The following is a 14,333-nucleotide window of genomic DNA, read 5'->3' as shown; positions in this document are numbered from 1 at the left end:
TATAACCATGAAAAGAATCAGGTTATTTTGAAAATATACAAAGACAATGAATTTGCAGTTTGGCTGTTTTAACAGTATCACCTACCTTCACTCCATGTCCAATATCATCTAGAATTGTATAATCAATAGGTTTCCTGATGTAGCGAACTGGTCGCTCCAAGTTAGCTGGTGCAATGATTTTGTGAGTTCTTGAGGTGTTTTTGTTTGTAGTCAAGATACCAATTTCTCTTCTAGCAACTTTCTCTTTGTGAATGTCCACCGTCTACAAAAGACGCAGTGTATTTACTAACAGTGGTATGCATTGGAATACAGAGTCAGTATTTAAAAAGAAATTAAATCAGTTCTAATGTTTTGAAGATCTCTACACTGTACTAAACACATCACTACATATACTTGATTACATCATCTTTCTTCAATTTACTGCTGAATTTGCCACCTCTAAAGCCACGCTAATAGCTGGGAGTTCTTTGGGTTTTCTGTTACCCTCATTCTTTCAGTTTCACAAATTTCCTTCTCCTTTCCATTCTTAGTACTTCACAGCAGTTTACACACACTGTTTTATTAGATTCCTTCACTTATCCTTTTTTATTTTACAACTGCTCTCTAAGCTTGTCTTTGACATAGGCTCCAACTAGATGAAGCGTAAGGATGCCCTCCCAAACCTTAAGATCTGATAAGCAAAACATAAGCAGGTTTTCTTACACTGTAAACGTTTGCTAAACTAGGACTGGTAATCATATGATAGAATAAAATTTCACTCAGACAAATCAGGAAAGTATTTTGGTCATTACAACTCACTCATCACAAAGCAATTATTAGATTTTAGAAGGTGTTCCATACTAATTTATCCACAATAAAGCCAGAGGTTAAGCCCACTGCCTCCCCTTTGGATGCCTAGGGCCAACACTGGAAATCCCTCCCTTTATACGTTAAAATCAGTACCACAGAAAAATCCTTGGTATAAGACAAAGTCCTGCTGAAAATTCACTGCCTAAAAACATGTACATGAATCTTGTTAGGTAACAAGAGTAAGAAAATGCTACCAAAAAGTCTACTTATCTCTTCCAGGAAAATATCATCTCTTAAATCATGGGGCATGGAGTTCCTTGCCTTATTTAAAACAAAAATAATTGATTGCTCACAAAACAGCTTTCCTTAAAGGAAATTCGCTAAACTGTGAACAAACAGTTTTAGCTACAGGATAAAAAACAAAAGTAAGAAAACAGCCAGATTTCTAAACACTCACAGATTGCTCGTTACCACTCCAGTGATCATGAATGACACCAGAAACACTTTTCACAGTTTCGAACCTTTGAATTCTTTGTAGTAACTGGGGAACAGGTACAAATGAGAACTCATTTTCATAACAAACATTTTTGTCCATTTTATTTTTCTGTGGGCAGGCACTGAGGCAGTGGGGTTGGTTACACTGTTTTACCCTTCTGTTTGTGCTACTGATAGCAAAACAAGTTAATGGAACCTGTGCTGTCTTGAACAATCATCACAACCTTTAAAATGGCAAAAAAAAAATTTTTTAGAAACCCCAACCAATCCCCAAACTACTTCCAAGAAGTTGTCTGTTTGCATTATTTCCAGAGCAGGATTTCCACCGATACCTGGGGCGTTATATGTGAGCTTACAATACTATTCCCAAGATTGCCTGGTATTTTCCAGCAACATATTTTCAAGACTTTGCAACTTCGCTAAAATTAAGTGCTGACTTCAGCTTTGCCATGTACTTTTCTGCCACCTGTGGTTCCACCTGCCTAGAACTGTAAGGTTTCCACTAAAGGTGCATAGCTATTTCTTAAAATAAAGCTACAGAAAAATAGATTTTTCAAGGTCAAAATGTATTGGCAAACCTCCCTTTGAAAAGGTCCAGTTTGTTGAGCAATGATTTGAAATTTAATAGAGGTAGTTAAACTATCTGGGACACCCCCACAAAAACCCACCCAGATTTGGCCGACAGGTAAACTCTGCAGAAATTCACACTTCACACAAGTGTAACAAAAACACATATATTTCTGCAACTACTTAACAACTAAACCACCTTCCAATCAATTTGCCAAAGTCCTTTCTGAAGCTCCCTGAGATGACCAGGACTATACACCAACCCCCAATACAACAGAGCAGAGCACATCAGATCTTCACAGCTCTTACAGTACTATATTTATGGTACAAGCACAAGTGCAAACAGAGCACACCAACATTTTCCAGGCCAGAGTACCTAAAGTACACCATTCTGTATCAGGGTAAGATACAGGATTTTATCTTCCATCTCAGGCTTTTGTCCCTTCTCTGTGCCAGACCTTTTGCTTCTGCATCATAGGGAGTAGGAGGACACGTTCTGGAGAAGATGGCCTACAGACTCCTCACCTCACCTGCTGAGGACTCAGAGGATGCATGCTGTCTTAAGAAGCTGAAGACACGTGATGGCAACAGCTTGGGAGGACAGTCTCATGTCTGATACCACTGATGAATTCGATACCACTGCAGATTTTATCTGTGGTCTAGACATGTCACTGGAGAACTGCAGAGACACGACTCTGACTCTAGTATGTTCTTTGTCTCACAGGACCCCAATTCCATTTGCTAGAATGTTGAAAACTTCAGCTGCAACAGCAGCTGCACTTCAGCTATACTGGAATGTCAGAATCTTATGGGTCTGAATCTCGTCATTCAAAACCAGTTTCATGCCTTGGATACTGCACTCAGAGCCTTAATTTCAATCCACAAATCAAAAAGAAAGTTATTAATGCAGGGTTGCCAAGATGATTTCTCACTTTCTATTTCAAGTGCTAGAACTCTGCAACTTTGAATATGTTCCTTCGGTACGTTCTTATGCAATTATCTGCTAATACAATGCAAGTACAGATATTTAATGCTCATGTTTCTGTAGCAATGGTATCCTGGCACCGTGCAAAGCTGTTTCCGTGAATGAAAAGAGTGGGTTTTCGATAGGAGCCATGAGTACAACCAGTTTCCTTAAGGACTACGGTGATCATGAGGTATGACCACAGTAACAAACAATGAAGTGCATAAAACCTAATTAAAACCTGAAGCTCATCTGGTGGGATTTCTCTTGCATTATGATTCAGAACATCTCTTTTAACTTGCATAGCTATGGAATGACTAAGAGCATAAAAACTGCACCTAATTCTGGTCCATACACCTAAAAAGGTATTGAAAAGCATTTTGCTGGCAGTTTTCCAAGCATTTCATTTTCTTGTTTAGTAGACTAGGGAAGTTGTGAGATCCTAATACACCTACAGAACAGCAGAAAGGAACACTGTAGTATTCCATTAGTAGAGGAACTAACAAAGATTAACCTGCTACTGAAGAAAATGAAAACATTTATCCTCAACATACAGATAATTATTACCTCCAGTACTAACATAAATGCCTTATCAAGGCAGGAGAATGCTACCGAAATGTTTATTAAGCAGTTTAGACTAAAGTTCTAATGAGAAGATTTTGGGGTTAGAGCTGGACTAACAAAATACCTGGCTTGAAAAGTCTGTTAGGAAAAGCAGATGGGATACACTGTGCCCTTCTGTAACTTCAAACCCTGTTTTCTAACAAGAAATTTTGGACTCTTGACAGCATTATTATGCTTTTAAAAATTTTTTTCACATAGGTCCATTAGCTTTGCCAAAAGCTTTTAAATGACAGTTTGTTAGAAGTTAGGCTCATTACTGTCCTCTTTCCATATGCTTTCCAAGATCCCAGCAATAGCCAAGGGACAGCTTAAGTGGAAAAGTAAGTATGATCCATTGCATTTTTTTCTATTAGGAATTTTCTGGCCATTTTGAAACATCAGGTTTTCATACTGAATTTAACAAAACCAGTCTCAAGTTCTGCAAATATTAAAACAAAAACACATGAAAATTTCTGGGAAAGTTAAAACTACTTACAACTTCACTTAAAAGTCACTGAACTCATGAGTTTTGAGAAATATTCTCTTCTACCAGTAAATAAAATTTCTCAAAGTATTAAGTTAGCATTTAACTAACTTAAGTTAGTTTTGGCTGGGACAGTTAATTTTCTTCACAGTATGGGGCGATATTTTGGATTTGTGCTGTAAACAGAGCTGATAACTCCAGGATGTTTTAGTTACTGCTGAGCAGCGATTGCACAGAGTCAAGGCCTTTTCTGCTCCCCATCCCACCCACCACTGGGTAGCCTGGGGTGCACAAGAAGTTGGGAAGGGACACAGCCGGGACAGCTGGCCCCGCTGACCCAAGGGACAATGCTCCCTACGGCCCCATGGTCAGCAACACCCGCCTGGGGGAGCCTGGGTGGGGGCTGCTGCCTGGGGCCTGCCTGGGCACCGCTCAGCTGCTGCTGAGCAATTGTCTGCATTTCCATCATTTCTTCTTGGGTTTTATTTCCCTCTTCATTGTTTTCATTCTCAGTAATTTTTATATTATTACCATCACTATCATTATTAAACTGTACTTATCTCAACCCACAAGTGTTCTCACTTTTACCCTTCTGATTTTCTACCCATAGCCTGGTGGGGGGGGGGTGAGTGAGCAGCCATGTGGTGCTTAGTTGCCAGCTGGGGTTAAACCACAACAGCATGTTGAAAGTCTGAACTGTAGTCAAATTTCTGGGATAAGAGTCTCCAGAAGCCTTCATTTCTTCCTCTTCTCAAAACATTCTAATTTAAATTTATCAATTAACTGTTGGTCTGTTAGTCTGGGCTTTTAAAATTCAGTTTCAAAAATCTTAGAAGAAAATGTTGCTCAGATATAGTATTGCTGGACTTTTATTTTTTATTAATCTTATTAATTTGATGCAACTCAAACTAATTGCAAATTACCTTGAAAACTGGAGTATTACTTTAAAATTAGTAACTGCATAATTTTGACACGTTAGAAATGTGACATTGTCTCAATTTATACACTAAAAATGAGATCATAATGCTATGAAAATGCTGAAAAGCTACTTGTTCCATAAACAGGTAAAATGCACTGTGCAACATTAACCTTGCAGTACCATTTTTTAAAGTGTTTTGCTATTCTTGTACCTTGCAAGAATAAGACAACCAGAAAAAGTCACAAACCTTTACTGACTTTTCAGTGGAAAGTCCAAGTGAACTTCCCAGCAGAGCCCAAGCAGCTCACACACTTTGCTACAGCCCAGCTAAGCAGCATCTGCTGCCTGCAGAGAATCCAAGCCTGCAGGCTATTCAACAACGCCTGTTCTCACAGCCAAGATCATGGAAGTCAATTCCGTAAGGGCAGGATGTAGCAGACCTCCCCACAACACAGTGCCACTGGAGAAAATTCATCACTACCACTCATTTTTGTGACGAGTGCTTGTTTATATAATTAGCAGCAGTTTCAAAAATGACCTTGCTAAGTAAGAGATTCTGTAACTAAACCTGAAAAAACATTTCTCATCATACAAATATTAAAACCTGAAAAATTGCCAGATTAATTTAAGGAATTTGGACGTTAGTAACATTTCACAGTGGCTGCTAACTTGAAGGCTGCAAGATAATTTTTTTAACAAGTATAAATATTTGTACATATGATCTGTATTTAAGATATAAATTCTTAGTCAAATATGAAACACTATCATCTAGTCCTGGACAAGGCTCAAGAAGGCAAGTAAGAATAGATTCATCAGCTTTCAGACCAAACCAAAGTAATTCTAATTTTTAAACCAATAGGATTTAATCACTTGTATAAAAATAGTTTCAATAGTAACAATTTCCTTATTCACGACCTATATATAATTTGAAAAAGCACAAATTATTATCAGCTTCCTTTTCAGCTCTTTGATTAAGTTGGCATTTAGAAGGAAACACAGAAAGGGATGTAAATTGGCGTTCTACCAATGAACAGAGAATCAGAGCATTTTATCTTACAAAGTTAATCACACCTCTCCCAATCTGAGCCGCTTGTACAAAACAAGCACTTTGGGAAAAGTTTTCATACCAAGCACCAAATGATTCTGCTCTCTTCTTTGAAGAATATGTGGAATCCCAAATCAGAATTAAAAGCGGGATTACATCCAGAGACCACAATTTGCATATAGTCTTCTAAACTTAAACACCAAGACCTACTGACCAAAGCATTAATGCAAAAATTAATTTACCATCTGTGGTCAGATGGTAATTACCAACCTCTTTTCTGTTCAATGTTACCAACTTCATTTCAAGCCAGGCTGACTGAAATCCTAATTTGGCAGTGAGGTATTACACCACAAAGCATTTTCAGTACTATTAGAAAAAGTTCACTAAACTTTACACCCAACATAAAGACCAAGGAAGGCTAATTTCAGGAGAAGTATAACCAAATTTCTTGAAAATAAATTAATTATTTACAGAGAAACTGTGTAAATTAATTTTTTTTAAAAAAATAGCCATGGAAATTAAGACAGATAACACAATAATCTACAACACTGGTATTATGGGAGGAAGCCATTTCCGAACACGTTAATTGAACTTAATAAAGTTCCTTGGATCAACACTTCATGTATGTAATACCCAAAATTCATTTACTGTCTGCTCCTCTGATATAACTTCTTCCATGAAGATTTGGGGAGCACCCTACATATGGATGATGCAGGCTCAAAAAACCCAAACAAAACCACATAAAAATATACCCCAAAACAAACCAGATTTTCAGTTTTACAGCAATATTTTAAAAAAAAGACCATCACAGCTTTTTTGTGGCTGTTCAAGCTCAACCTATGAAATTTTGCAGATACATCTTCATTAGGTGTTGGGGTACTGCTAATTTAGTGCTCTATTTTAAATAACTAGCTGTATTGTATAAAGGTCAAAGACAATCTAACTTAGCCCTCAATCTGCACAAATGTCACCACCTCAGGAAGAAAAAAATTTTAAATGCTATGTCCCTTTCCACAAAAGCTACTTTACAGAAGGTGTGTGACAAAACGAATTTTCCATATTCATGAAATGCAAAATATACTGTCTTTTGCACCAGGCTCTCAAACAGCTGAAACGTGTGAGCTGGCACTAGCCTGTGAAGAAGCACATACACACACAGGCATATACACACACACAGAGCATATAGATACAGCACACAGACATAAACAGAGTAATTCACAACATTTTCTGGGGGGAAAAAATTAATCAACTTGTCCATGTAATGATTAACAAGGAGTATTTACCAGAAGAAATCAAACTTCCAGCTTATTTCTGATGCAGATCCATGAGACAACTGAGGCAATCTAATAGCGCAGCACTATCAAAAGAGGAAATCCTCCCCAGCCCTTTCTTTGTACATGCCCTGAAATTCGTCTGACCCAATCAGAGCCAATTCAGCCCACTAAGCCAGCATAAAATTATTCACTTTTGCTGGTTCAAACCTCTACTAGCTTAATAACCCTTTCAGCATCAGCAAGTTAATAGATCAAATCCATCTACTTATTTCCTACCTTACACAGTCCCTACTTTCAAATGTTTTTCTAAATACCACAACATTCTTTATTTTCATTTATATTATCACAGGGAGATCAAGAAACCCTAGTAGCCAGAATGTATTCGTCAACTAAGACACAAAATATTCATTAAACAGACACAGAAAAACAGAAACTGCTGTATCATTGTTCCTAATTTCTCTTTTAATCCATCAGTGGCTGTTAAATCTACACTTTATCTATCATTCATTCTGAGCCTGTTCTGGCAGTCAGAATTCTCTCATCACTGTGGTGATTGAACCTGGGTTCCTAATTATAGTAGCTTAGTTTATCACTGCTCAGAAAAACTGCAAATAGTGGCAGGAGTTCTGCAGCCATACACAAATTGAAATATTAATTTTGGCTTTTGTTCCTGTCACTGCAAAGTACATTTTATTAAGAAAAGCCAGAAGCAAACTATTTTTGTCATCTATGCTGTTGTCATTAGACGCCAGTATTACAGCAACAGAAAAAGTAAAAAGATGACAAGTACTGTTTTCCACCATCCATTTTGTATTTCTTAACATAATATTCTCATTTTACCATTAGCAATTTTTTTGTGCTTTCCACTTATGCAGAATGACCCCCTCTCCAAACAATAAGCTGGCTGAGAATGCATTTAATCTGCTTTGGTACGTAAAACCCTCATACTAACACTGGTATAGAACCACCTGATGAGACCCGATCACAGAAATAATATGAGAAGAAATGTGTCCATGAAAAGCATCCTTTTGTTTTAAATTCTTCTTGTTCACAAGATGTCACTTAAAAAAGAGTTTTACTTCCTATGTAATAGCAAAGGCAAAAGAAAAAGTCTCACTTGTGAAATATGGTTGATTGAAGATTCCATGCGTCGAAGCTGGGATGCCTGGATATCCAGCATTTGGAGAACATTGTTGGCCAAAGTGTTGATCAGATAGGCTACGCTTGCTAATGACTGGGTTGTGTAGGCTTTGGTTTCTTCCAGGGCTCGCTGCTTATCTGCTGACTGAGAAACAGAAAGGAACGGTTTATTAGAACAAAGTCCTTCACGAAAAGATTCATGGAATGAACTTTTTGCCTGTCTTTATAGACAAAGAATTATACAAGTCAAACTAATTCTAAATAAAAGTAACTATTTTTCCTCCTTTCCATTCTTTCCACAAAAGATACTACCTTTGTATTTAAGAGTTTCTATACTTTCTAAAAAGAACTAAGCTCCTTTCTTGAAATATACAGAGTTTTTCTTGAAAAAAGTCCAACTTCTTATTCAGTATTTCAGCAATTAACTTGAAAAGTACTCTGAGACACCTATTACTTATTTCTCCTAGACTTTATATGATTTACAACTGTTTTAGTTTTTCTAAACTTGGTACTTCATTTATAACTCCTCACAGCCTGCAAGGAGCTGCCAAACACCATATTCCTCATCTCTCCCAATCATTTAGACCTCATTCTTATCACAAATGGTCATTCACAGTGAATGAACTATAATTATTCCCTTAAGATGGTAGCTGAATAAAATGTGAATCATTTTTTGAAAAAGTCCATGTTTTCTTCTTAAACATATTTTGTATTTTTTCACATTGTCAACACTTTCTTCTATGAAAAATTAAAACGAGCCATTTTTCTAGTAGTAGAGCACCTAAAAGTATTCAGGCTATCAATAGACAAGACATCCCTTAGAAGTTCAAAAACATACATACATTTCAAACAACATTAAAAATAATAAGCTAAGAATCTAATTGTTAGGGTTCTGTGCTTCTCCTTGAACAATAGTTAGTATCACTAAGATCTAATTCAGTACAAAGAAGACTGATTAAAGCACTGGTAAAACATACAACTAAGATGCTAAGAAACTTTCCATTTTCCAAGGCTCAGTATACACTGAGCTTCACTTCTAGGTGATCTTTAGCCATCTCAAAGGCTGATGGTGCTGTTTCTAAAGCAGCGGTTCATAAATGTTCTCTACTCCCACCTGTCATTATAATACCGTATTTCATTGTTTCCTTTGCTTTTTATATTATCCACATAGGCTGGACATCAAGATTCGAGAAATGTGCTGCTATTAAGGAGGGAATATAAAGTCATTCTGTATCTTTCAGCACAAGCTGAATCTACCGTCCATTCTGTAATACATACTTGGAGAAACACAGAAAGTAAGCGTATCTGTATTTCAGGAAAACAATTCTTACAGCTCAGGATGTTTCCCAAGACCTTGTAGTAAGATTCTTAAAAGAAGATTGCTAGCTTTCAAGGGAAAAAAATTTCTCACACATGTAAACACAGGCACAGGACTTCAATTAAATGCTCACATGAAAGATGTTCAATACTTTTGCTTTCCTGGCAATCTCCAGTGTCCATAAACAACACTGGTAACTTAGCTGGCCAGTTAGCAGGCTACACTGGTACCAGTTCCTCATCTGCTAGGAAGGAGGACAGCAGCAACTGCTGTTTATCCAAGAGCTGCCTCGACGGGGCAGGAAGGAGGAATGATGCAGGAGGTGAGCGTCCCCACTGTGTTTCTCTCCCATGCAGAAGACAAAACAAGACCAACAGAAGACGGAAATGAAAATTTTAGGAGATAGCTTCTCAGGGCACAGTGTGTTGGTATTCTCCAAGAGCGCACACTTATAAAAGCTGCCTTACACTCAGCTATACAGAAGTTAGAAAAATGCTATCCCCAGACCTCATTCAAGAACTCATGACTTTCAACCGAGTAGAATGTCTTGCACGTAAAAGAGCTCAAAACTCAGCTTAAGGATTCACAAATGAAGGAATACCAAGCTCTTTACCTTTATTCTCACATTGTTGGCTTGTAAATGCACTTTCTCCTTCCCCTCTCCCTACTCACATTCCCAGCTCAGCCTGCACACTCCCCTGCAGCAGGCACACTCCACAGCCATTCAAACCATTTCTCAATGGCAATAATAAAAGTGACCAGAAGCTCTGGCTGTTTTGCTCTGCAGCTGCTGCCAATCTATTTATAGAAGCAAAAAATGCTGATTTCCATTAGTCCACTGTACATCCAGAGAAGCTGAGTATAATGCAGCAAACTTTCATTAATAGACAAAGTGTTTGAGAACAAAAGGAAAACTATCTGCAATTTTAAATATTATGAACCTCTGCTATGGGTTTTCTGCCTAAAGAAGCACAAATATGAATCCATGTTCAGAGCTAGTCCTTCCAGGGATGTAACCTAACAGCCAAATTCAAGTCACCCCCAGTTCAAAGCAATAAGGAGCTGAGTTCTCAATGTTCAAACGCATTAAAGATCCCCTAAAACAATCCTATAAACTCCTTTGGAACTGTTATTAGCAAAAAACCCCGTTCGATTGAGGTGTCTAATTTGTGGATTTAGCTGATAACTTAACAACTGTGATTTGCTCTACATGCCTTTTTACAGAACCTGAAATTCTCTGAGGCAAACTCCACTCACGTTTGGCACAGCAAAATTGGAGTTTGAACTTTCTTCCTATGAAGAATCTGTCCAAATTAAAATGATTATTTGAACCTACTACTATCAAGCCATCTCAAAAGAACAAAAAATAATTACCAACAGCATTTTAAAACAATCATGTTTACCCTGAAAGCTTTCAAGAGATGAAAACTTGAATGATTCACAGCAATAGGAAAAACTCTAAAATACTTACAGAAAAATCTTAAGTTCCCCTGTGGAAATGTAACAATAAATGTTAGTTAAAATTTAACTTGAAATGATAAGTTGTGTTTAGCATGAAATCCATCTTTTAATTTGATAAGTAGATTGCCAGAGATGGTGTCTTATCATATGCTCCTATGTAACAAGATCCCTATTTACACTCCACACAGACACCAAATTATATTGCTTGCAAATGCTGCTGTGCTCACTGATACTGAGTATGTAACTATGTAAATAAAGAGATTTCTGCTAATAAGATAATGGTTTCAAGTTATCAGTAAACAAAATTCAAACATAATCCTCAGCATCTAAGATCTCACACTCTGATCTTCCTAACACCAAAATACCAGCCAGTATGATTCCTATCAGGATGTAAGGCAGACAGAAAGTTACTTCAATATCCATACCTACCAAAATTCTCTAGCGAAAAAAAAAAAAATATCAAACTGATAAGACACCCTACAATAGTTTCAGTAACCTATGGAATATTGTTTCTGTGTAGAATATTGGAAACAAGAGAAGCATGTTCTGCTATGCTCATTATAACAAAAAGACTTGTTCCTGTAGATACTTCAGCATATTAACCAGAGTCCTTGAAGCCCTTCATCCCTCAGAAATATTGTGTTCAGCATGATCAAGCACTGGTAGCAAGTGTTTTCACTGCCTGGACCTAAATTAAACGCCATGAAATAGAACTTGTAAGTATCTCTCCATTTCAGTTTTTAAGTATCTTTAGCACTCACGCACATAAAATTATATGTGTCTATGAAAAAAAAACAGGCTCATAACATCTATTCACACACAACTCTCAGGAAAGCAATGCTTTCAACTATTAGATCAGTTTGATCTGTATTTTTTAACAGATAACAAATTTAACAAATCAGAGCTACTGTTTGACAAATAAGACTACTGCAACACTGCCAACATAGGGATCCTCTCACTCCTAGACCTAACATACCCGTTCCATCATGATAGCACTGTCTATGTAGGGCTGCATGGCAGACTGAGTACCTGACCTAGTTTATAAAAATCTTCAGAAACAAATGGTTGTTTTAAACTCCAGTCACTTCTGTTATCTTCCCTGCCATGCAAAATTGCAAACACTATCCCTAGCAAAATCATGTAGATGCCACAAAGAAAATTCAAATCAACTCAGTGAATTATAATCTGAGCAACCGTCATATTATGGAGACTGAGGACAGTAGATGTCCCCAATACCAAGTGCACACTCCATCTGCTGTAGTGAATTAGACCAGGAGGCAAGTGCCAAATGAAAATTATCTGATCCATAAACCAAATTATAAGTTTTGCCTCATCCAAACCACTGCATAGCCAGAGAAACACAAGGAAGGATACAATCAAGAATAAAGAGGCAAGAACTATCCACAGTTGTTGAGCTTGCTAGAAAAGGAAGAAGTGCTGCAACATCACTGCAGTTTTTCCAGCCCTCCGCTACATATAGTTTTTCTTCACCCAAACTGTGCAGTGTACCCCATTTCCCTTAATATTTTTCCATTAACTGTGTTAAGAATGCTGCTGTGTCTCCACCTCTCAAACTTCTAGCTTTGACTTCTCACACAATGTTAAAATACTTGAGTATCACAGCTGGATCATCTTCACAGCCTTCAATAGAAATGCTGAGATCATGTCTTCTGTGCCCATGTTATGGGATTTCCAGGCAACAGCTTAGCATTTATTCTGTTTATCATTTTTCTCCACATAATGCACACGTCAGGTGGCCCATGTGAGTCACAAGGCAGCATCCTTTTCTCCTGCTCTCAGCAGTAAGAGCACCATTTTAACTCACCACAGAGACCTCATCTGATGCTCCTGGCCAGCCACATATGGAGTGGGGATGGAGTCAGCTACTACTGGGAGATGCTCCATCTGCTGCAACAGGAAGTGGTGCCCCCCCATGCACCTGGACACAGCAGTAGCCTTGGCTCTGCCCAGCTCTCCTCCCGTGGAGAGTGTTTTCCATTTGTGAGAAGCACCCAGTACTGAAACAGTTATTTTGTCTCCACCAGAAAACAAAACAAGCTATCAACTATATGGAAATGTTTCACAGGATGAATCCAGTCTGAGAGCTACAGCATAGACTACAGTGACTATGCAAACTGGGGCTTTTAAATAACACAAGATCAAAGTCATTCAAGTCAGCTACAAATGCACAGACTTCACAGTCAGTCAGAAAAGGGATGTATTACATACACAAGGCAATAGTGTGTGCTTGCTTTCAGACAGTGGAGAATTATTAACAGTTTCCACTTCCACATGCCAGTCCACAATGGGTACTAAATCTAACAGCTCAGGAATGATCAAAAATGTTCACCTGAAAATACGTCTCATTTTTTATTCGATTGTAAAAACCAAATTGCTAGCATTAGAACTGATGTGGAATTCAACCTGCAGTAAATGTAAAGATGACTTTTCATGCCAGGATGCAGAGCCCAGGCATCACTTTTTCTTCCCACTCTGAAAGTTCCATTTACACTGCACAATTACATTACCAGTTTTGAATAAAAAATAGCCGGGGCTGCTGACTATATAAAATATCCTTTCACTTTAGGAATTAAAAGTCTCAATGTTTATTCTCCTGCCTAGGGAAACACAAACTTTTATATTTATACAAGCAATAAAAAAACAGATTATAAAGAAGAAAAAAATATGGAATGGAGAGTATGGGGCAGATGAGAAACTAAAACAGGCAGTAAGGTATCCAAAATCACAAAATTATTTGGTCATATAATTGGCAAAAGGAATTCTTACATGCATATAGAGCATAAAATGCAGGGCTAGAAAGAAATCAAGAACTTAAGGCATTCTCCCATCCAAAGAGTGATCAGCCAAATCCTAGTGATACAGTCTGTTATGCCACTGTTAAGAACTTGAATAATTTTGTATGGAAAAGCAGCTACTAACGGATGGAGAAATTCTACAAAGAAACAAATTATGGGAGGCAACATGAGCCCTACATTAAGATTGACAAAACATCAACCCAACTAGATAAAACTAGATAAAAGAAGAAATGCTACCAAATGTTCAAAATGCTACCAAATTAGAATGAAAGACTTCAAAAATAGCAACATGTTAAAAAAGAAAAATACATTTCTTATGAATTGGAAAGAGCTAATAAAGGCAGGTCTGAAAGTGGTGCGTGAAAGGAAGCATTAAAAGGAAGAAAGCGTTACTGGCAGTTTAGCTGGTTATTGTAGCTAGGTTTCATTTATGCTACAGTTGTAAAAAAAGAAAAAAA

The 14,333-nt window shown here is 37.5% G+C and overlaps 1 protein-coding gene across 25 annotated transcripts in view; it reads right to left on the bottom strand.

The window, feature by feature from the left end:
* ABI2 (abl interactor 2) overlaps positions 1-8,464 on the bottom strand; it is a 39,878-nt gene extending 31,414 nt beyond the window's left edge. For 10 of the 25 annotated variants that reach the window (XM_042040798.1, XM_042040796.1, XM_042040799.1 and 7 more), the window contains exons 1-2: positions 8,258-8,464; positions 86-262 (exon numbers count right to left, since the gene is read on the bottom strand). In XM_042040798.1, coding sequence (XP_041896732.1) covers positions 86-262; positions 8,258-8,320 — 240 coding nt within the window. In that variant the 5' untranslated portion in view covers positions 8,321-8,464. Of the gene's footprint in view, positions 1-85; positions 263-7,149; positions 7,235-8,257 lie in introns of those variants that run through there. The other 15 variants (XM_042040795.1, XM_042040803.1, XM_042040797.1 and 12 more) reach the window with 6 other exon arrangements.
* Positions 8,465-14,333: the final 5,869 nt, after the last annotated feature.

This window comes from Corvus kubaryi, unplaced genomic scaffold (genome assembly GCF_017639235.1).
Source record: "Corvus kubaryi isolate FWS band 111438036 unplaced genomic scaffold, C.kubaryi_AGA036_p1.0 37396, whole genome shotgun sequence".
Classification (NCBI taxonomy): domain Eukaryota; kingdom Metazoa; phylum Chordata; class Aves; order Passeriformes; family Corvidae; genus Corvus; species Corvus kubaryi.
This window is presented reverse-complemented; position numbering and strand designations above follow the sequence as displayed.